Genomic DNA, 21,658 nt, shown 5'->3' with positions numbered 1-21,658 from the left:
CCGACCTGCGACAATGAGACTGTCATAGGTCGGCTTAGTAGATCGGAAAGTGAGCGAACACATACAGGTGTTCGCTCACTTCTCGATCCTGTCACGGGTCTCTGCCGTGACGGGAGGAGCTGGATTCCTCGCGCCGATCCTCCAGTGCTGACTGGCGGAACGGACGGGGGAGGGGGTGGGTACAGCTGGCTCTGCCTCTAGAATGGCAGAGCGAGCTGTCACTCGCAGCTGGGCGGATCCAGACATAATTGTCGGGATCCGCTTCAGCTGCGGCGTCTCAGTATACCGTAAGCTATAGCTCGTGGTATGCTGAGCTTAGGGTGACGGGAGGACGCTAGTTTGTGTCCTCCCGTTACCCTAAGGAGAACTATGGGGAAAAGCCCTAACCCCATCTTAAGGATTTCGGATAGGTTAGAAATCAGGGACATTTAAAGAAACGCATCTTCTTTTTTTTTTTTTTTTTTACTTCAGTGCCCAAGACTAGCTCCTAGAACTAACTAGCTTCCAGTGATTAAAATCTACTTACTGCAGTTTTGTGGCAAATGTTATGCAAATTTATTTAGTTTGGTATAAGAAAAATAATATAGTTGTCAGTGTTTATGTGGCAGGTTTAGGTGATTGCTTTGCTTGCACAAATGAAGAGAAATGAATGATTACTCTGCTATTGAGAGAGGGCTGTATGCAAATCTTAGTTTAGTGTAGTGATTTTTTTTCTGATAACCGTGAACTGTAGGAAAAAAGCAGATGACTTCTAATAGATTTCCAAATCCTGGTGCATGCAGGTAATTGCAGATGCTATTCGATGCCTTACTCCTGATAAAGCAAATCTACTGCTGCTTTCTCCTGGCAACGAGGGCAAGTGTGACCTGAAGGAGAAATGGTTCGGCACTCAGTACAGTGTTGAAGGTAACATACTTTTCTCATTGAAAAATGTTAAAACATTCTCTACTCTCCATAACCCTTTACATTGACTTGTATTATTTTGTTTACAGACATCACTGCACAATGGAAAGATCTGTGGGCCACCGACTTCCCATTAAATGCAGATCTCCACCTTCCAGCAGAAAACAAGTTCATAGGTCAGTGTTGCAGTGAATGAACTCTGCAGATTAACCCCTTCATGACTGAGCTTGTTTTTAGTTTCTGTTCGTAAATGACTGACACACTTTTGACATTTTTGCTGTGTGATTCTTCCACGTCAGTAATATACTTTCTTACAAAGTGCACCCACACATATTATATATTGTTTTTTAGAGGACAGATAGGGCTACATATTTATATCACATATGTGCATCTAACGCCTCACTTAGGACAAATAAAATATAAAAAAAGAGGAAAAAACCGTTTAAAAAAAAACAACTTTTTTCCCAGTTTTGATTTGTAGTATTTTTTTTACAAAACCAGCACAGCTAAAAAAATGCAATAAATACATTCATTTATTTGTCCCTTATTTTATTTTATTTTTTACACATTTTTTTATTTTTTTTACACTTTTCACTTTTTTTTTTTTTTTTAAAAATGTTATTTTATTTATTTAATTATATCAAGCAGATTTTGTGAATTAATCTCACTGTTACTGCATGATAAATTAATAAATTTTTGGTTATTATCAGGCTGCTTCAAACTTCAGAACAGCCGATAATAAGTTAGTGACACTGATCCTGCAGCAGTTCAGGATTCAGCTGTTACTAAATGTTTTCTGATTGTTGCAACAACGATCAGCAAACAAACATTCTTCTTCCAGGAATAGATACATTGTAGGAATAGACACATTTTGTATCTATTCATGAAAGAAAAAAAAAAAAGCCAGTATAGCTTGAGAGAGATATCTCTCGATCTATACGAGCTGTCAGAATGCCGGCAAAAGCCGGCATCTGTGTCCGCTTTGCTTTGACTCTCAGACACCCGATATTAAGGTATCGGGTGTCTGAAAAAGGTTAACCCTTTCATTAATGAATGCCTCTGTAGTAAGGGCATCCATTAATGAATGTTAAAAGCTGATTCTCAGCGATTAACAGCCCTCTAAAGCAGCAAATAACTCGTCACGTACAGTGTACGTGACAAGTCATTTGGTCCCTTTGTGGCTGGACGTACAGTGTACGTCTCCCGTCACGAAGGGGTTAAGAACAATAGTACAGCAGAAGAATATGATTTTTGTCCTGTGCTTTATGTAGTATAACCTGTGCAGCCAGAATTCTGTCTATTAATATGGAGGGTACTGCTAGGGTTTCATTTGCTCTTCAAAACGTGTTCTTCGCTTACTTTTATCATTCATCAGGTCTGTTCTCGGATGAATTGTATATAAAAGTTAACTGTGAACATCCCACCAGTCACTCTCCATAGCCCCCTCAATACAGTAAACTTTAAAACCAACCCCCCACAGGTCATTACTTACTTGCTCCAATGACTGTGGTCTCCCGTTCTGTCCATGCACTAGTGTCGCAAAGACTTTAATGGAACGTTACTCCTGCAGTGAAGGTATGTTCCTATTCAAGTATATGGGATGTTAGTGGGCAGCTCAGGCACTAGATTGATACTGAGGGTGCTAGGGAGGGAATTTTTGGTTTCTCGCATGCCAAATAAGCTCCCTCTTCCTCCTCCGAGTTTCTTTAGCCAGGTATGCCATGGGTCATACCATTCTTCTCAAGAGCTTTGTTCACTGTTCAGATGCAAATGTTTAATGCAATTGGCGTGATCTCTGACAGACCAGTAGTCAATCTGGGTGCTGGGTGCCAGTCATATTTATTGCTGGAGCACATCTCTGTGATCACCTTTTTATTGTTTGATGACATGGTAGAAATGTGTCCTCCTAATTATTACGTTGCTGTGCACTTGGTCTCCTTACCTAACAATTGCTATTTTAATTCTCATCCAGCCACTGACTTCTCTCTAAAGACCTCCGACTGTCCAGACACAGAGTATCCAGAGAAGATTGTCAACAGTGAAAAAGGCTGTCTGTGGTATAAAAAGGACAATAAGTTCAAGATACCGAAAGGTAACATTTGAAGAATAGTCCATGCTTCTGCTGCTTGAGCTTTACATATTGTACAAGTAATAATTCAGAAATAATGGTGTGGAGGCATACAGTAACTAACTTTTTTTTTTCTTCTTCTCCTTTCCAGCTTACATCCGCTTTCATCTCATCTCCCCATTGATTCAGCAGTCACCTGAAAAGTAAGTTCTTTGCACTTATGATGATGTCTGCCCTGCTCTGCAAATTTCTGAGCATCAGTAAAGGGTGCTCTGCTATAATAAAAGATCCTCTTGCCATCTACTGATCAAACATTTTTTAGATAAAGGACCATTTAGTTTATTCTATTATTTTTAAAGAGAAGACTAATCTTTCTGCAGAAACTTTTTTTCTTTTGATCTCCAGCTTGAATAGTTCCATGTTCATGGGTGCAAAAATGGAAAAAAGGGCCTCAGTCATGAAGGGGTTAAAGTGACTCTAAATTCATGAGTGAAATCTTAAAAATGCATTTAAGTACCTTAACTATTAACAGAAATGTATCTTATTTGTGTATCACTCGGCTGTAGATCCTCAAATCATCTTTGAATTGGTGCCGACACTGTCCTTCCTAAGGTCAGCCAATGGCAATAGGGGGGATAAGGGAAGGGAAAATGAAGATCCAAGTAACTAAAGTAGATTTTTACAAAGAGTTTTCACAGCTGCTATTTATGGATTTTTAGAGGGCTCTGGCATGAGAGAGGGAGGCTCTGCTGTTTGACATTGAATGATAGGGATTGCAGAGTTGTCTTTGTGAAAAGTAAACTCCCTGTGTACAGCCTGGGCCTAGGCTCCAAGGCCTCCACAGGGATCAATTTGAATACCAACACAGGTAAAGTTCCTGCATATCCCCTGTGGTGCATGTGCTCCCTCCAAAGCGTGTTAGGTCTCCACAGGCCTGCCGATGGTGCGCATGTTGTTACTTTATAGACTTTTTTTTAGCCCAGGTCAGGACTATTAAACAAAATAATTGATATCCGAATAAAAAAAGTTAATGTAAAATGCTAAAATGAATATAAAAAAAGTGTAGCTAATAGCCTTTTGTTACTGATTTTTCCAGAGCAGTCATGTGACTGCTATAGCTCTGTGATATGCATTCTCTGCACACACAGATGAGAGGCGTGGCCAAGCTGCAGAATATGGCCAGTGATCTGGCTGTCAGGTGCTCAAAGGAATACCTTTTCACAGCATAGCAGGAAGTGCTGTCAATCATTGCAAAGAGGGCAGAAGAGTGACATCACAAGATGCCAATGAGACGGTGGGCATTACATCCTATTGTTTCCTGTACAGGAGTGAGCATGTCTGTCAATGTTACCATACCAGAGCATGTGGAGCCTCTGGTTAACTTTGTATGAACCACACAGGATAGGGGAAGATACTGGCAGGATCAGCAGGTATTTACTACTGACAATGCCAGTAGTGAGAAGGCTTTGATTTTGATATGTAAATATGACTGAGGATTATAATGGAAGATTTTTATGCAAGTGCAAGCCCTTCAAGTTTGAAGTGTGCTATCAATAAGCAGAGAACATGAAAATCCAAGGCTGCCCATTATCTTTCTACTTTAGATTATTCTATGTTACACGTATGATCTTCTCCTCTTTGCATTCCATTGAATGTTTTATTTTAGCTAGCTATAAAAGTGATGTACGTGGTCCTATGTTGTGCAGCAGCGTATTGATTGACACTTAGGACTGTGTGATCTCTTTTCCCTGTGTTATACTTTTCTTTACCATTATTGCAGACCTATGTAAAAAGCTTTCCCTTTAATGGCTCCAAAAGCATTGATTCCTTGATATTCACTGACAGCTTCTGCTCTGTTTTGCTGTTTCAGCTTGGTTCTGTTCGACATCTTTGTCAATATTCTGGCTCACACACTGGCAGAACCCGCCTATGAAGCAGATGTTGCTCAGCTCGAATATAAACTGGTGGCTGGAGAACATGGCCTCGTTATCAAAGTGAAGGGGTTCAACCACAAGCTTTCAGTAAGTATGAATTTTCTAAAATCTCAATGATTCCATCAGGTGAGAGATAAACTGGTAACATGAGAAACTCTGCTGTGACTTCATTGGGATATATTTAAAGGCCAAATCTAGCTTCTTAAAAAAATATAACTTTCCCAGCAAAAGTACAGTTGAACTCCAGGCAGATATACAAGGCGCCTAAATTTGACCTGCTATTGGCCTCCTGTACAGCATCGTTCAGACTGGGAGAGGGAGAAGCAGCATAAAGAACCAATCCGGTGTGCTCATTTGTTAACCATGTGCTAACAAGGGATATTTTGATGGGAGAGGAGAACGGAGTGACACAGGCATGGGATTATCAGCCTGCTGCTTCTCCTTTCATTGTTCAGCCATAGGCTGGAAACCTGGACGAACAAATATAAATCCTTTTGCCAGATAAAACCACTAATTTTTATGTATTTCATCTATGTGCTGTTTGCCCGAAGTACAGATTTACAATAGAAAAGAAGCTGTGGCTGCAAAGCCCACATCCTCCCTGGCACTGCCCCCCCACAGATTGACGCTGTGCAAACCATCGGTGGTCCACTTTCAGGTTGAATGATGCCCGGCATCATTCAACCCACTTTCTGCGAGCACAGGGCGTCAAGGACCTGCCCTCTGGTGGTGCACTAAACTTCGTGGAGAATACTGCAGTTAGTACATCATTAATTGGCTGAAGACACCTGGAAACAGGTATATAGAAAGATTTCAAAAGGAAAAAAAAATCAGCAAAGGGAGGGGGATCAAAAGGAAAAGGAGTTTCCCAGGCTGGAGTTGGGCTTTAAATGGTCAGTTCTCGCCAGTGTTGTCTGCAGTGCTCTGTTCTGTTGATACCTGTTCAGAAGGATGCATTTTAGAATCGACCAACTGCTTTATCCATTTCCTGAAGTGCACTTCCTTCACCTCTGCTTTTGGACAGCGGCCCATGCACACCATGCAGCCCGCATGCCAGCAGTGCTACTGAGGACGCTTACCACTGTGCATGCTTGCAAACTGCTTATGATCTGCACATGCTTATAAACTCTGACTGGTAGTGAGATCTTTCCAATTGAGTCCCTTGGTGATGTAATTCTATGAATTATCCATCTGCATCCTAAAGCAAATATTTTGTTTTGGGTAGACTTAGCATTTGAAGAGATCCCAAAATGTTCTCTCATATGATTTTTAGTGTGTTTTAATATGGAGCAAGTTTAGCAATTTCTCTCCTAAAGGGACTCCTGGGTTTTTCCTGTTTTGTTGTTGTATTTGTCTCCTTTTCTATTATCTAGATCTATATACATAAATAAAAATGTATTGAAACAAGAAAGTGTAACCAACTTCCTCATTGGTCCCCAAGCCCTATGCCATGGAAGCCATTGTTTCCATGCACCACACTGATGATGAGCAACAAACCTAAATCATCTGTATGCAGTTTAAAGTAAATAGCTCTATAATACTAGACTGTATCTTTGCTGTAGACCATTTGGTTTTAGATGTATAGTTGGTCAAGGGGAATAAAAGAATAATTGGCATGTTTTTTGTTTTCCCTTTTGCATAGCTACTTTTTGAATTGATCATTGACCACCTGGCAGACTTCGCAGCTTCTCCTGACGTTTTTGAGATGATCACGCAGCAACTGAAAAAGACCTACTTCAATCTTCTCATAAAACCAGAGAAACTGGGAAAGTGAGTGTTTACCGTGTCTGATTGTTACCTGCTGATTGCATAATTGGCACTTCAGGTTTATCACTGCCTCCATTCTTTAATATTTCTATAATGTATTGAATAGTATACGTATTCCTACTCTGACCTCATAGTGCCATGTTGATTTTTACTTTATTGCTTGTCATTCATATAACCAGAGTATAGGTAAACAGTTTAAAGAAACCAGTGTTGAAACAACTGCGCCTTTTGTGGAAACTTATTTTCAAAGGAAAATAGACATCTTGTATTTTTGGCTAACCTTGAATGCCCTACCTAGATTTATTTAATGCATATCAGTTTTACCTCCCACTAATGAATTGCCATCACTCTTGTTCCCTCGAAAGGAAACGTAATCTCTCCTGAAAATACTTATGTCACGACTTATAAACCCTCTCTTACCTGTCACTCCCTCTGAGGTGCAACCTCCAGAGCACATTAGGTCTTCACCAGAGCTGTTGATGAGGCTATTATGCCGCTAATGCTTCAGGGTGCAACTCTGGAAAATCTCACTATGGCAGACAGGTAGGGCAGATCCCCGAGTGGTTTACGTTCCAGACAGGTGGTCTGAGTAGTGCTAGTAGCAGGAAGATGGTTTGAGTAGGTGCACACAGATGCAAGAAGAGTGTTGAAATCTTACTGTCTTATGTTCTGTCTTTGCAGAGATGTTCGCCTCAACATACTGGAACATAATCGTTGGTCCATGATTGAGAAATACAGGACCATTGTAACAGGTGTGAGCTTAGAGCAGCTGAATTCCTTTGTAGACCAGTTCAAGTCCCGTCTTTATGTGGAGGGCTTGGTACAAGGCAACTTTACCAAAAAGGTAGGTGGGATATTAAATGTTTTTGTATTGAAATGTCCACAGTTTTTTTTTTCCCATCACAAAGAGTTTTTTTTGTTTTTAATTGAAAGTTTGGCCAATAGTGTATTTTATGTATTTGCAATACTATTTTTTATTTGACTTTTTAATTTAATTTTGAACATGTTCTTTGTTTGCTTCTTACTCCTCAGGAGTCTGCAGAGTTCCTGAACTATGTTATAAGGTGAGACTAAAAATGTTACTAATGTTTGCTTAAAGGGAACCTGTAGGGATGAACTATAGAAAATGCCATTGCTGATTCTGGAAATAAGTTTTTTTGCTCTCATGCTGATCCAGCTGCTTCAGTACCTCAGTCACTTACTTGGATCAGTTATACTGATTTTATCTTGACATTCCTGATCTGCATGCTTGAAGGTCAGTGTCTCAAAGAACTCAATCCAGCGGTAGCCAGACAGCTAGAATATACCTGATGGAGGTCCACTCTTACAGGCTCTGTATTTGCTTTATTCCTTCAGCATATAGAGAACTCCCTCTTACAGCTTCATCCTGTGCCAATAGGCCTGAAGGATGATTTGAGTATGTGTAACCAATCGAAATTCTCTCAACTGTTGGAGAGATTGTGCAGTCTAGTGGACTTACCATTATTGAGCCCTGGTTCTAGCCCTCCGCATCTCTGCAAACCCTCACACTTACCTGTCCCTAGCCGGCCAACACTTGAGACCCGTATGGCACCACAAGCCTCTTAAAAATCCTCCTAGTTAGGTTCTGCTTCTCCCAAGGATGCTGACACGCTGTTTCCCCTCCTGCCAAAGGATGCAGATAAGATCTGCATTAATTCCAGAGGAAAGTCTGTACTTTGCCTTTTAACTTTTGTATTCGAAAGATTCATGTTGCTGCCTGGCCCATTTGGTTTAGAGAACAATAGCTTGAAACTGTCAGATTGCTCTTGACTGGTTGCTCTGTCTTGTCTTCAGCCTGTATGCATGTGCATTCATGCTTGATACGGTTTCCGTTTATCTGACTGGTAGCCTGCATTCTTGGGGATGATGGTTCAGCCATCAGAAAAGCATGCATTGTGTGTAATGCTTTGGGCTCTGCCACTAGGAGCAGGAATTCAGGTTGAGTAATATGATGTGAACATAAATCAGAGCTGTCCTAGTCGTGTCATGAGGATCATTTAGAGATGAGCTTCTTCAATTAGTGAAATCTGAAATTCTTTTGTAATTTTTACCACTGCTGTGTGCCTAGCATGAAATCACAGGACTCCTCTTCCTTTCTCCAGTAAGCTGCAGTATCGCCCTCAGGAACAGATGATTCCTGTGCAGTTCCAGGTAGTACAGCTGCCAACTGCTCATCACTTGTGCAAAGTCATGTCCCTGAATAAAGGGGATACCAACTCTGAAGTCACAGTGTACTACCAGGTAAGCAATTGATTTTGTACCAATCTGCCACGTGACTTATCCCCTCTTATTGTGAGCTTATGAACTCACTGGTAATGATTTCTATTTATTGCAGTCTGGTGCTAAGAATTTATGGGAATACACACTGATGGAGCTCTTGGTGGTAAGTTCTTTTGGTTTTCATGGTGAATAAGTTGCTAATGTTGTGGATAGTTTGCAAAACTGATAAAGCTTGTCCATACATAAGTGTAACGTCCCTCCGCTCCGTGCCACGTCCCGCTTGCGTTCCAGGCTGGAACGCAGCAGAGGGAGAAACCGCCGAGGGTTTCCTCCCCCATTAGCAGAGGTGCTATGCGTTCCACGCTGGAACGCGGAAGTGCGCCGCGGCCGCGTTTCGTCACGGCTGCGGCCTATTTAAACCTGATATGAACGATGAAGGGTGTTCACTATTGGGATTCTCATGCCCAAACACCCTGGAACTACGCAGCATACAGGCAGACTACTGACCAGGACCTACTGGAGGATTTCCCTGCAACACTACACGGGATCCATGTCTCTGCTGACCCCATCACCATAAGCGCAAGTACACTGGAGTCCTCTGGGCTCAGTACATGGATCTCATGGACTGCCTAACCCTATAGCAATGTGACATCTTATATCTGGACTGCCTAAACCTATAGCAATGTGATATCTTATACCTGGACTGCCTAAACTTATAGCAATGTGATATCTTACATATGGACTGTCTAAATCTCTAGTAGTGTGATAACATAAACTTGGACTGCATAAAACTATAGTATTGAAGGGATCTGTAGGAAATATATAGACTACCTGAACCTATATTCTTGTAATATATAAAGCCAGTGTAGAAGGACTGCTTAACCTAGGTGTACTAAGTGGGCTGCATCCGGTTCCTCGGGACCTCTAGATCCACGAGGGGTTATGTCCTAATAACTCCTCCTTTTAGTTTCTTGGTTTTGCTTTGTTTTGTACGGCTGATGATGCAAGAACCCCAAACTCTCCGCCTCTGACTGAGAGTGACGCCTGGGGTTCGTGACTGAGTGCCGTTTTTCCTGCTATATAAACCACCTCGATTCCGCAGTTGTGATCCACCTCAGGTTATAGAAACATCGGGCGTGACAATAAGTGAATCCATGATGGAGATAACAAAATTCCCCCACGTCCTAGTAATTTGCAGTTGGCCTGGGCAGAATCTGACCTGGCGAGTCAATGAAAATCAGGAGGCTGCTTTTGAAATTATTTGCCTAAAAATAAAAAAAGCTTAGATGAAAGGGTACAATGTAATTTGTTGAATCTGTCTTTCAGATGCATATGGAGGAACCTTGCTTTGATTTTCTCAGGACAAAACAGACTTTGGGGTAAGAGGCTTTCAAAACTAAAAGTAACAAAGTAACTTATAACCGTAAAAATGCATGAAGAGGTTGTTAAAGTTTTATAAAAGTCAAGCCTGGCTAACAATTCAAGGAGAATTATGAGGTGAGTGCTTTGCAGTCAGCCTCATAATCTGAGCCGACCTGTGACAATGAAACTGTCACAGGTCGGCTCAGTAGATCGGGAAGTGAGTGAACACATACCGGCGCTCGCTCATTTCTCGATCTATCCCCGCAGGTGAGCCGTGACAGGGCAGTGACTGGATTCCCCCCTCCCCTGTCCAATCCTCCAATGCTGACTGGCGGAACGGACGGGGGAGGGGGCGGGTACAGCTGGTTCTCCCTAGATAGGCAGAGCCAGCTGTCACTCACGCAGCTGGGCGGATCCAGACATAATTGTCGGGATCCGTTTCAGCAGCGGCGTCTCAGTATACCGCGAGCTGCAGCTCGCGGTATACTGAGCTTTGGGTTACGGGAGGACGCTAGTTTGTGTCCTCCCGTTACCCTTCGGAGAACTATGGGGAAAAGCACTAACCCCATAGTTCTCCTTTTAATCTCCAGATGATGTGGTCTTTCAAGTCCCTTTACACCTTCCACTAACCTTTTTGTCTGCCAACCATACTCTTCCTTTTCACATTTCTAGGACAGGTTACGAAATGATCAGGGATAGCGGGCAGTTCCAAAAACTTTTGTTAAGGAGTCCTGCTCTGTATAATATTATTTTAGTCACAATGATGCAGTTTCTTCTATAACATATTTTTGTAGGTACCACGTGTATCCAACCTGCAGAAACACATCTGGAATTCTGGGATTTTCAGTCACAGTGGAATCGCAAGCAAATAAGTACAAGTAAGTGAGATAGAAATGGACTGTGCTTGGAAATGTTCTCATAATGCAGAATGTTATGGAAATGTACATTTCGTGTGTACCTATTGTTTAAAGGGTGATTCCATTTTCTCAGATTCGGTGGGGAAAGTGGAATTACCCTTTTAATACTTTTCTTGCTTTCACCCTAAAAACATGGAGCAAAGTCAGTGAAGCTCCGTCTCCTCCATGTAAACTGCAATTTACGTGCTGACTAGTTGAACTACGCTCAACCTTCTTTTATATCTTGGAGACTCTGCTCATAAGATCTTGTTGCCTTTGTACCCAGCTCTTCTCTCTCCAAATTCAGTTGACTTTCCTCCACTCCATGTCTAGGTTTCCCATCTAGTTTACAGCAGTTTGACGCAGTCTTTTTTTTTTTTTCTTGGACCATATTGCGCTTGGGCCCCCCTGGACTAAATGTTGCAGGCTTGGCCTGGAACTGACCTTCAGGCAATGGGTCCAGCCTTTGTCTGTATTGGGCATCTATTGCCCCAAAAACTTTGCATTTGTAGCTGCCTTTCTATCTGTTTCGTTACCAAGATTGGAAGTGCCTTGATAAGTTATTTGCTCCCCACTAAGTGCTTGCTGGATTTGTATCCATTTGGTGTGATTTTGGTTCAAAAGTGGTCTGTTCCCTCTGTGGACCTGGCCGTGTTTCACCCTAACAAGGTGACTACTATACTGATAGAGAATGCACCTGCTTTTAAGAATCCAACCGATAAGAGGGTGCAGGCCCCTTCCAGAACCATGTTTTTGCTGATGAGTCCTGCTCTACGTCCACTTCTGGCTGTGTTTTTACTTTGGGAAACCAAAGTAAAAAGGATCCAGCAACACTGTCAATCATCATCTGCTCATTGAACACATGGAGCAGAAGGCTGTAGCATTACATTTCAGCTGTGATGGTGTATTGGAAGCCTCCTGACTTATTTCTTGCATATTTCTCCTGTTGGTGCATATACATAGGACAGTGCTGGGCTGTGGAGCTGTCTTGTAGGAAGTGTTTGATCCGCATGGCCTTCCAGGGACGTGCCTCTTCTTGCCAGCCCTGGATATTCTCATCAAGGATTTTACTTGAGAGCCCACCTTTCCTAGCAAAGGAAGCCTAAGGAGCAGACTGCGAAGCTGTCTTCCTCTCTGACCATCAAGAAGTGTCCTTCCCCAATTCCCTCAATTTCAGTGGTGAGGCCCTCCAAGCTTCTCTCCCTGTCCACCCACAAGATCTTAGATCTGTCTGTCAAATCCTCATGCAAACCTTCCTCTGCATGAAGGTGCACCCCACTTTCCAGAGGCAGGGTAGGGCAACTGTTGACCTTTGTGGATGCTTGGAAAGCTTGTATTCCATAAGCCTGAGTGCAAGAGATGGTGTCCCTGAACTGTGGAGCTATCCTGTAAGAAGCTTTTGATCCTTACGGCCTGTATGCAAGAGGTGGCATCCCAGGGCTACATACTCGAGTCTCAGCACAAACTGGCAGATCTCCATCAGGCCTTCTGGACCAAGGTGTTATGGCCCTAATCCCTGCCACCAGTGGTTTGACTTCAACCTGTTCACTGTCCCATAAAACAAAAGGGGTGCGTGACGCAAGGTCCTTAATGTTTACACAGAATCTCGGGTCTCAAGTCCGTGTTCTTCAATCCAGAACCAATATAACCCTTATCTTATGCATGAGGGTTTTGTGGGCTGATTGTGGTCTTCATCAAGATAATTTGCTTTGCCCAATTCCACTCCAGACATTTGCAGCAAATAAATTAATTTGATGCCAAGGACCAGGCTGTCCCTGTCTTGGTGGCTCTGGAATCCTGGTGTAAGTCACTTGGGTAAGTCACTTCTCATATTCTGGAGGATTGTGGACAACAGTAAGTCTTGTTATAGCAAAAGAGGTAGAGCGGATCCTGTCCTGGGCAGAACTTTACATTTCAACCTTGTCAGACAAGTATAGATCGCGACCTGGTAAGACTAATAGCGGGCCAACCTTGGCGAATGTCCGCTATCTGCTGTACCGAGAGACAATTTGAAATCCTTCCTTTTGCACATTGACAGCATAGCAGTTGAAGCCCAGGTTCTAAGGGGCAGGGGTACCACGGAGTTCATAGGATGTTTAAGGCTGGGAAGTCCACTTCCCGCAAGGCCTATCATGGGACGTGACAGGTGTACTTTGCTTGGTGTGAGTCTAAGGGCTTTCACCCAAGGAGTTTCTCTGTGGGATCTATGCTCTTTTTTTGTGCAGTTGGGTCTGGATCAACATTTGGCTGTTAGTACCATTTAAGGGACAAATCTCTGTCCTTTTTATTCAGTTTCTAAGACAGTTGGCTTGCCACTTTCTAAGACCATTTGTAGGGGTTATCATGTTGTTCCCCCAGTCCAATTCCCTTTTGTCTCCCTAGGATTTGAATTTCCCCTCTACTCTACCAGGTGGACATTTCTGGCACCTCTGATGCCAGCATTGGGTGTGAGGTCCTTCAGGTGGCTCTCTGAGCTGCATGCAGTCCTCTGTTCTTTGTTTTTTCATCGGGCCTGTTGGTGTTTGTTTGCTGTGCTGCCCACCCCTCAGTTGGACTGTTTCTTAACCTCCCAAAGGTTTAACACTTTCTTTGTCACTCAATGTATGAGAAAGAAAATAGGATTCTTCTACACACCGTAAAATCCTTTTTTTAAAGTCCATTGAGGGACACTGGTTCCCAACCCTCTGCACTTCTGATCATGCTCTTGGTACTGCTTTGCATAAAACTAGAAGTAGGAGGGTTATACACAAGGCAACCTGCCAATCTTCTCATGTAAACACACAGCAAGTGTTTCTAAGCAGTTAGCAACTGACTAAAACCGACTTTAGCATCTTTGGTTGCGATATTTGGGAACCCATTGCTTCAGTTTGTGCAGCTAGAGAGGCCAGGGATGACCTTGTTTTAACCCTTTCGCTGCCAAGCCCTCCGGAACATTTTTCAAATCAGCTGGCCAAGCCATTTTTGTAAAATACATTAAAAAAATCATGCACTGCGATGCGTTCTAACAACGCACTGCAGCGCATGTGCATGGCGTACACCTCAATATGTGTATGTTATGTGGGGGGAGGAAGGGGTTGTGCTTTTTTTTATTTTTTTGTACAAATTTTTTTATTTGATTTATTTTTTACATTTTTATTTTTGTTTGAAAACATTCCGTACGGCATACTGAGCTGGCCAGCTGGAAGCACTTTTGTAGCTCCGTATGCCGTACGTCCTTGGCAGCGAAAGGGTTAAAGTTTGTATGTTGTTTGATTAAAAAAATGTGTAAATCCATTAATATCCATGGCCTCGGAACAGGTTCACTTTAAGTTATATAAGCCTGCTCAGCATTGTGAATGCAGCGTTTTGCAGGCACAGGGAAGACACTTGACCTCAGTCCTTCTGTATTGTCTTTCAGCACTGACCTGACTCCATCTGCGCACACACCATCAGGCTGTAGGGTTTCTTTAAGGCCATATACAAAGACAGGAATGACTTCTTTCAGCTGACGAATACATTTCCAGACGCAATGTTTTCATCTCATAATAACAGAATGTTCCTTCTAGATACTCTAAGATCCATTAATGGTATTGATCGCTCCATCAATGAGCAGCTGCATTCAAAAGAGGCATTAAGTCTTGAACAGACCTTCTATGACCACAGAGGAGTATGGCAGGCCGGGGAGTGTGCTAGACAAGAAACTTGTAGTCTCTATTAATAATTGTAGAATATACCAAACTTGCCTATTGTCATTTATAAGGGAAACGGTTATATGAGTTTCATTTTGTGTTAACATAGCATTCGGACTGCTCGCAGAATCCTTTGTAACAGTCTTGCAGGTTTTCCCCCGTTTTTTTAGTGAAGCTCTTTCATTTTGAGCTGTACTTCTGTGGTGACTGAGACTATGTGAGTTTTGGATTTTGAACACTTACAGAGCCTCTCACAGAGGTCCCCCAGTACTTCTCCTGACAATGCCTTTTATCTGCCTTTTTATCTGCCTTTCTCATCAAAGGCCTTCATCCAAGGTCGGCATCTACTTCCTGGACTGAGTTGAATTACACAGTCACGTAACTCTTGGTGTTTGTGCTGATATTGGCTGTGATTTAAAATGTCTGACACACATCAGCCCCAGCTGCAGCCTCCCACCTCGTGCCTTGCTGCCAAGTTACAATGATACATTCTGATCACAGGGGGAGAGAAGACTGGGGAAATGCTTCTGCTTGCCTGGAGCAGGCTGATAACATCATCTCAGCATAGGCACATTCACTGAACTGGAGACAAAGGGCTGATTTTTATTAATGATAGGTAGAGCTTTTTTGAGAAATTATTCAGTTGCTCTGTCTTTTGAAATGTCACTTTTTTAATACTGAAAGGTTCATTTACATATCTGTATGCTTAAAGTGGATATTACTCCAGAACTTTTTTGTTGTTGTCTGTGACCTTGTTCTCTTTTTATGTATAACTGGTGATCCTGCCAGTCTGCCTTCACCCAGGTTGTAATCGGTTCACGCCAAGTACGGAAGAACATACGTGCTGGTGTGGTCAGTTTGCATCTTGTCAGTCCTGCTTGGAGTTACAGGACGCCGTGCCAACACGCAGCATTCATATGAGTCCTGTAGTCTGTTTAGCAGTCAGCTGTGCATGGCAACCAATCGGCTTCTCTTTTTTTCTTTTTTTTAAATCTTAACTGAACAAACTGAAGAGAGAAGCTGATTGGTTGCCATGCACAGCTGCTCCAGATTTTGTCTACTCCAGTTTTGATAACACCCCCCCTGTGGTTTTTCTTGTAGTGCATTTGCATATACTTTAAAAAGAACTGCTTCCGATTCCTGCGATTTGATGTGCAGAGCTGGAAGTGTGTTGGGCTGTCGGAGGTGCTCAGCTCCTGGTGATAGTGCAGGGAGCTGCCCCCCCCAGCCTGATATCAGACCGAGCGTTCTCACTTCACTTGTGGCAGGCTTGTTTTGGGTCATTGACAAAAAATGTTGGAAGCAGAAACCGGTAAGTAGGTAGTGCCGGGACGGGCTGCTTACTTCCTGTAAATGAGCAATATTGATCAGGAACAAGTCTAACAAGGACACTTCTCTCCTCCACAGCTCTGAAGTGGTAGACAAGAAAATAGAAGAGTTTCTGGTTTGTTTTGGTGAAAAAATCAACAGCTTGACCGATGAAGCATTTGAAACGCAGGTAAGCAAGTTTTCCTGCAATGTACTTTTCTTGTTTGTTGTCACAGACCATACGTGTTTGCTTAACCCCTTAATGCCTGTCATACGCATATATGTGACGGCACTCAGCTGCCACTTATATGTACATAGTTGGTGTTCCTTGCTTGCTCACTCAGCACCCCAACACAGTGACTGCCCTGTCACCCACGGCTTTCGATCACTGTTTACATTTGGGAGCCAGTGGAGTAGGCTCTTGAACATGTGATCACTACCATGCCCGGGAAGCACTGCTAACAAACACCTCAGGTATTACAAACTTTTGAAGAGCTGACTGCCATCAGTTGTAAAGGGTTAATGCCAGGCTCTGCTTTTCTATGTTGTACTCGTGAATGCTGTAGATATCCATGCACGGTTCAGGACAGATTTCACCCAAGGCACTTAATTGTTGTGGCTCTAAAATTGTATCATCCAGCCATTGCTTTAGTCCAACAAGTTAAATACAAACAACTGAGACTTTGCTGCTGCAAGGGAGCTGCTTCTACATACCATAAAGCCTGAGAAATCATGGCTTTCAAACCTTTCCCAGTCCTAACATGTACAGCAAAACTCCAGTGTAATAAAACCCCCTTTCTATCTATAGGTGTATTGTAGATCAGGTATGTACAGGTATTCAGACATCAGTAAGAGAACGTTGACGCCATTCGCACATCATGAGGACCTTCCGATTTTAAGCGGCTTGTGTGAAAGGCATCAAGGTTCCTTTTCTGTCTTACCCGTGCATTCCTTTTTCCATAACAAACCTATGTTTGAGCAAGAGAACGAAGCGGTTTCATTACATGGGAACTTAGCTTCAGATTTAAACCCATCAGTCGTGTCAGCACACTCCTATGGATCTGCTCTGATACATTTCAGTAGTGCCAATGAGTCCAAATCTCCTTTTCATGTCAATCCAGACCCTGGGTAAAAGTGGACTTGTGGAACTGGTTCTCTTATCCAGAATCCTTCCTCGTTATTTCCTCTGTTTATATAGCCGAGACTGCTATTACCCATCCTTGCCCTGGCAGAGCTTACATTCCAAGGTCACAGTCATAACGACAGACACACTGAAGCCAGTTAACCTACCTGTATGTTTCTGGGAATATTAGAAATCACATGGAGGCGCAACATACATATTCAGTGTAGATGGAACCCTCGGTAGGAATTGGCGCTGGATTCCTGATGCTACAAGGCTTGCATGCTAACCATGTTTGCTTGAATGTAATGTAATTGGTTGCTATATATTTTTATTTGTATTGGCAGGTAAAGGCTTTGATAAAGCTGAAAGAGTGCGAAGACACCCACCTTGGAGAGGAAGTGGACAGGAACTGGGGGGAAGTGCTCACCCAGCAGTATCTCTTTGACCGCCTGGAACATGAGGTATAGAATATATCTGGATAGTTTGTGGTGACCAGTCTACATAAAGTTGCTTCTTATCTGTTCTTACTGTACTGTTGACTGTCTTTGTATGCCCAAAATGACTAGAACACACGCATTTGGAACTGTTTTTAACTAACAATTAAAGAGCCGAGGCAACAAGTGAAATCAATCGGGTCTGATCTCCGGAACTCAAGAATAAAAATCATTTCAGGATGTGTTTCATTTTATGCCACACATAGCCAGTTATAGAATGACAGTATAGTGCAAGGCAGCCTTGGTGGGTCATAGTGCTGGCCCTCCCTCCCTATCTCTGTCTGATGCCTGATATGCAAAGGCAGATTTTATTACTGTATACTGATCCTTAGTCTAGCTTTATTATATTAGGTGACGCGTAGATTAAAGCCCAGCTAAAATTTTCAGTTTAAATCCACTAATATGTTTCAGATGCATCATCACAGAAGGTGGTTAAAATCCTAGTTTATTTCCTTTGCAGGCAGCCGTGGTCTGAGTAGAAAAGCCTTTTCCCTGCATGCACTAGAGAAGGACCCCTGCTCTCTGTATGGAAGCGGTGGTCTCTCTGCAGAGGCCCAACACACTGCTTGCTGAGCCAGAGCAGTAATTTACCATGGAGGGCAGTGGGGGACACAGGCAGCCAACATTCCTGGAAATGCTGAAGAGACTGCTGAATGTCGCAGCACTGGAATATAACAGGCTGCTGGAAAAGTTTGTTCTTTTCATGCAGGGAACCTAGTTTTAGGATTTGTTGCTACTGTGACAAGGTTGCTTTAATTTGGGGGACCTTAATGAATGATTAGGTTTGTGATTTGTTGCTTGTGAAATTTGGCATGAAAAGTAAGCTGGTCCACCTCCGGAAAAGGAGGGAGAGATATTTTGCAGTATATTTTTTTGTAATCGGCTTCTCTCAGCAAAACATTTGTTGTATTTCAGATAGAGGCTTTGAAGACCTTTAAGAAGACGGACCTGACGAGCTGCTTCAAGGAACATCGGGGGTGTGACAGGAGGGTACTAAGTGTACATGTGAGTGATCATTATGGGTTTTAATTAATAGAAATTCTACCTATAAGTTATTATTCTGCATGTTGTATTCGGCATTTGTATTCCAGAATCCTGCTGCACTTCTTACCGGGTATCCCTGTCAGTGTGGGTGCCCGAAGTGACTGCGGATGGCTCCAGCCAATACTGAAACTTGTTAAAGATGGCACCAGCACACCATATTGAAGTGAAGAACACGTCTGTTTATTGATGCTTCATGTCAAAACAAATAGCCATTGTATGGGAAAAGGCCATTTGTTGTGACATGAAGCATCAATAAACAGACGTGTTTTTCACTTCAATATGGTGTGCTGGTGACATCTTTAACAAGTTGTAGTGGGCATTGACATAAGAGATGCTTCTGAGATCGTTGAGAATTCATTCACAGGTACATTTGACCTGGAGTTGATCCTCATTATGCTGTGTTTTTTTCTTTTTTTCTAATACCGTGTTTCCCACGAAAATAAGACCTAGTTTGGTGGTGGCATGTGAGAGGGAACTTGAAGAGCAGGAGAGATGGTATCAGCCTGCAGGGAAATACTGTATCAAGGGGATGACAGGGGACTCCCTCCGGCCAGCGCAGAGACAGGGAGCACTCCAGTACCAGACTTCACTAACTGCTGTCCCCCTGAAGGCACTGCTTAATGTAATGGTACTGTACTGTACTGTATTGTGTACCGGTAAATGGTACCATACTTTACTGCACTGTCTGATGTCCGGCCCCACTGCTGCACCGCTGTCCCTGATAGCAAAGGAAGCCGGCGCTGTAGAAAGCAAGGCGGCGGAGGGAGCAGAGCCAAGTCGCTTTAGCCGATACTTCCTCTATAGCAACCGGTTTCTGTGATAGGCGGAGTGATACCAGATGCACTCCGCCTGTGAAAGAAAGGGATCAGCATTACCCATACTGACCATTTTGTTGCACATTAAAAAAAAAAAAAAAGACATCCCCTGAAAAAAATAAGACCAGCAGTTACAGAGGACTACAAATCCCAGCAATAGTACATTATGATATAATGTTGTACTATTGCTGGCATTTGTTGTATTCCTCTATAGCTGCTGGTATACTGCATTTCGCCGTATAATCATTATACAGCACACTGCAGAATACCACCAGCTATAGAGGACTACAAATCGCAGCAATAATACATTATATACAGCGCAACGCAGAATAACACCAGCTACAGAGGACTACAAATCCCAGCAATAGTACATTGTAGTATAATGTACTATTGCTGCATTCCTCTATAGCTGCTGGTATTCTGCTCTGCGCCGCTGTATAATGTACTATATTGCACACCACACTTTTTTTACTTCCACTGCGCCAAGCTTGCTCCCGTGATGGACTACAATCTCAATAGAAACTAGTAGTCCATCACTGGAGCCTTTTTTGTTTTTTTTATCCGATTAATCGAACCTAATAATCGGCTAACTAATCGATTTACGAAAATAATTGTTAGCTGCAGCCCTATAATAGATATCCGGTTGCCTGGGTTGATATGCCTGTCCAGCCACAGTAAAGCAATATGAGAGATAATAGGCTGCGTCTCAGAACATTGTTGTAACAATGGTGACTTCTTTTCTGACAGGTGGTTGGATTTGGCGAGAAGGAGCCGGATTCTGTGCCTTCTCAGACACCCGCCGAAGAACCCGAATCTTCATATGGCAACATTACCAGCCTGACCTTCCTTCCCCCTTCTCCGCTCATGGCAGACGCCTTGCCAATCAGTGACATCCACAGCTTTACCTCCACCTTAAAACTGCTGCCGTACCACAAGATCATCAAGTGAGGGAGCGAACAGGACTGCAGGACTGCCACTTCTGGGTGATGAGCTGCGCGCTTCTACCATCAGCAAACGGAGTTCTCTAAAGGGTTGTGGTACAGTGCGTGTCTTTGGCACACGCTGTAGCATGGCCAGAAATCTAATGATCAGACTTTCTGTAGATATGCAGATTTTTAAACCTAGATATTTAATGCTGCTCTTCTTCTAAGTGAACTTTTTGAGAACTAAATGATTTTACAAATACTTGTATTTGAATATAGTACAAGGATAACATTCACATCTTTTATGGTGAAAGCTCGGCTTATTGCACAGAGACGACAAGGCCTCCTGACTGAAGGTGTCTGAATGAAGAATGGCCGGTTTAGTTATCGACGCTCCTGGCAATGCAGGCCGTTCTTGGTTCCGATACCTTCCTGAACCTCAGTATGGGCTCGTGCTTCATCAAAGTATATTGGGATCCCTCATCTCATTCATTGTGATGCAAAAAGTTAGAATTTCCTTCTTGATCTGATCTGTAGATGAAAACTTTATTTCCTACAGGAAGTGGAACTCCAGCAATCAGATTTTTTTTTTATTAATTTTTTTTTAATTTGGGAACCCTGAGAAGGGTTAAACATCTGTCTGGTTTTAATACTCGTAGTAGTGTGTATCCCCCTTTAGAGAGACTTCCTGTGCCAGAAACCGAACGGGAAGTGAGATGCCCGCCCCAAAGAGAAGGGGAATGCCATCTTTGGCAATTACCACGGAACAAGGAGATTTGCCCTCCTAGGCCAGTCAAAATTTTAGCTTAGATGTCCATCAGCAGGACACAAAAGTGAGTCCACGTCCCCCCAGTGAGGGCACAGCCTGCAATTCAAACTGAAAGATGTGGTAAAGCTTCTCCACTTTATGCAATATAGAAAATAAACTTTACTAAGTGTCACTGTGCTTGGCCCATGCAGGGCAAACCAACAGGTTCACTTTAGTCCCCCTTCTCAAAAGCATATGCCTTTTTAATTTTAGTTCCCCTCCTGCTCCATTCAACTGCCTTTTGTAAGCTATGATTCTTATATATAATAGGGCTGTGGTTTCTTCCCATGGACCAGCACTGGTG

The 21,658-nt window shown here is 42.8% G+C and overlaps 1 protein-coding gene across 1 annotated transcript in view; it reads left to right on the top strand.

Moving 5' to 3' along the window:
* Positions 1 to 20,698, top strand: part of NRDC (nardilysin convertase) — a 48,700-nt gene extending 28,002 nt beyond the window's left edge. The window contains exons 16-31 of the mRNA XM_018552502.1: positions 783 to 906; positions 993 to 1,079; positions 2,876 to 2,995; positions 3,123 to 3,174; positions 4,842 to 4,992; positions 6,548 to 6,675; positions 7,354 to 7,516; positions 7,705 to 7,736; positions 8,796 to 8,934; positions 9,029 to 9,076; positions 10,240 to 10,292; positions 11,070 to 11,153; positions 16,247 to 16,337; positions 17,615 to 17,731; positions 18,680 to 18,769; positions 20,371 to 20,698. Of these exons, the coding sequence (XP_018408004.1) occupies positions 783 to 906; positions 993 to 1,079; positions 2,876 to 2,995; positions 3,123 to 3,174; positions 4,842 to 4,992; positions 6,548 to 6,675; positions 7,354 to 7,516; positions 7,705 to 7,736; positions 8,796 to 8,934; positions 9,029 to 9,076; positions 10,240 to 10,292; positions 11,070 to 11,153; positions 16,247 to 16,337; positions 17,615 to 17,731; positions 18,680 to 18,769; positions 20,371 to 20,571 (1,680 nt within the window). The 3' untranslated portion in view covers positions 20,572 to 20,698. The remainder of the gene's footprint in view (positions 1 to 782; positions 907 to 992; positions 1,080 to 2,875; positions 2,996 to 3,122; positions 3,175 to 4,841; positions 4,993 to 6,547; positions 6,676 to 7,353; positions 7,517 to 7,704; positions 7,737 to 8,795; positions 8,935 to 9,028; positions 9,077 to 10,239; positions 10,293 to 11,069; positions 11,154 to 16,246; positions 16,338 to 17,614; positions 17,732 to 18,679; positions 18,770 to 20,370) is intronic.
* Positions 20,699 to 21,658: the final 960 nt, after the last annotated feature.

This window comes from Nanorana parkeri, unplaced genomic scaffold (genome assembly GCF_000935625.1).
Source record: "Nanorana parkeri isolate BGI_ZX_2015 unplaced genomic scaffold, ASM93562v1 scaffold89, whole genome shotgun sequence".
Taxonomy (NCBI): domain Eukaryota; kingdom Metazoa; phylum Chordata; class Amphibia; order Anura; family Dicroglossidae; genus Nanorana; species Nanorana parkeri.
Note: the sequence above shows the minus strand (reverse complement) of the source record. Positions and strands in the feature narration are given on the sequence as shown.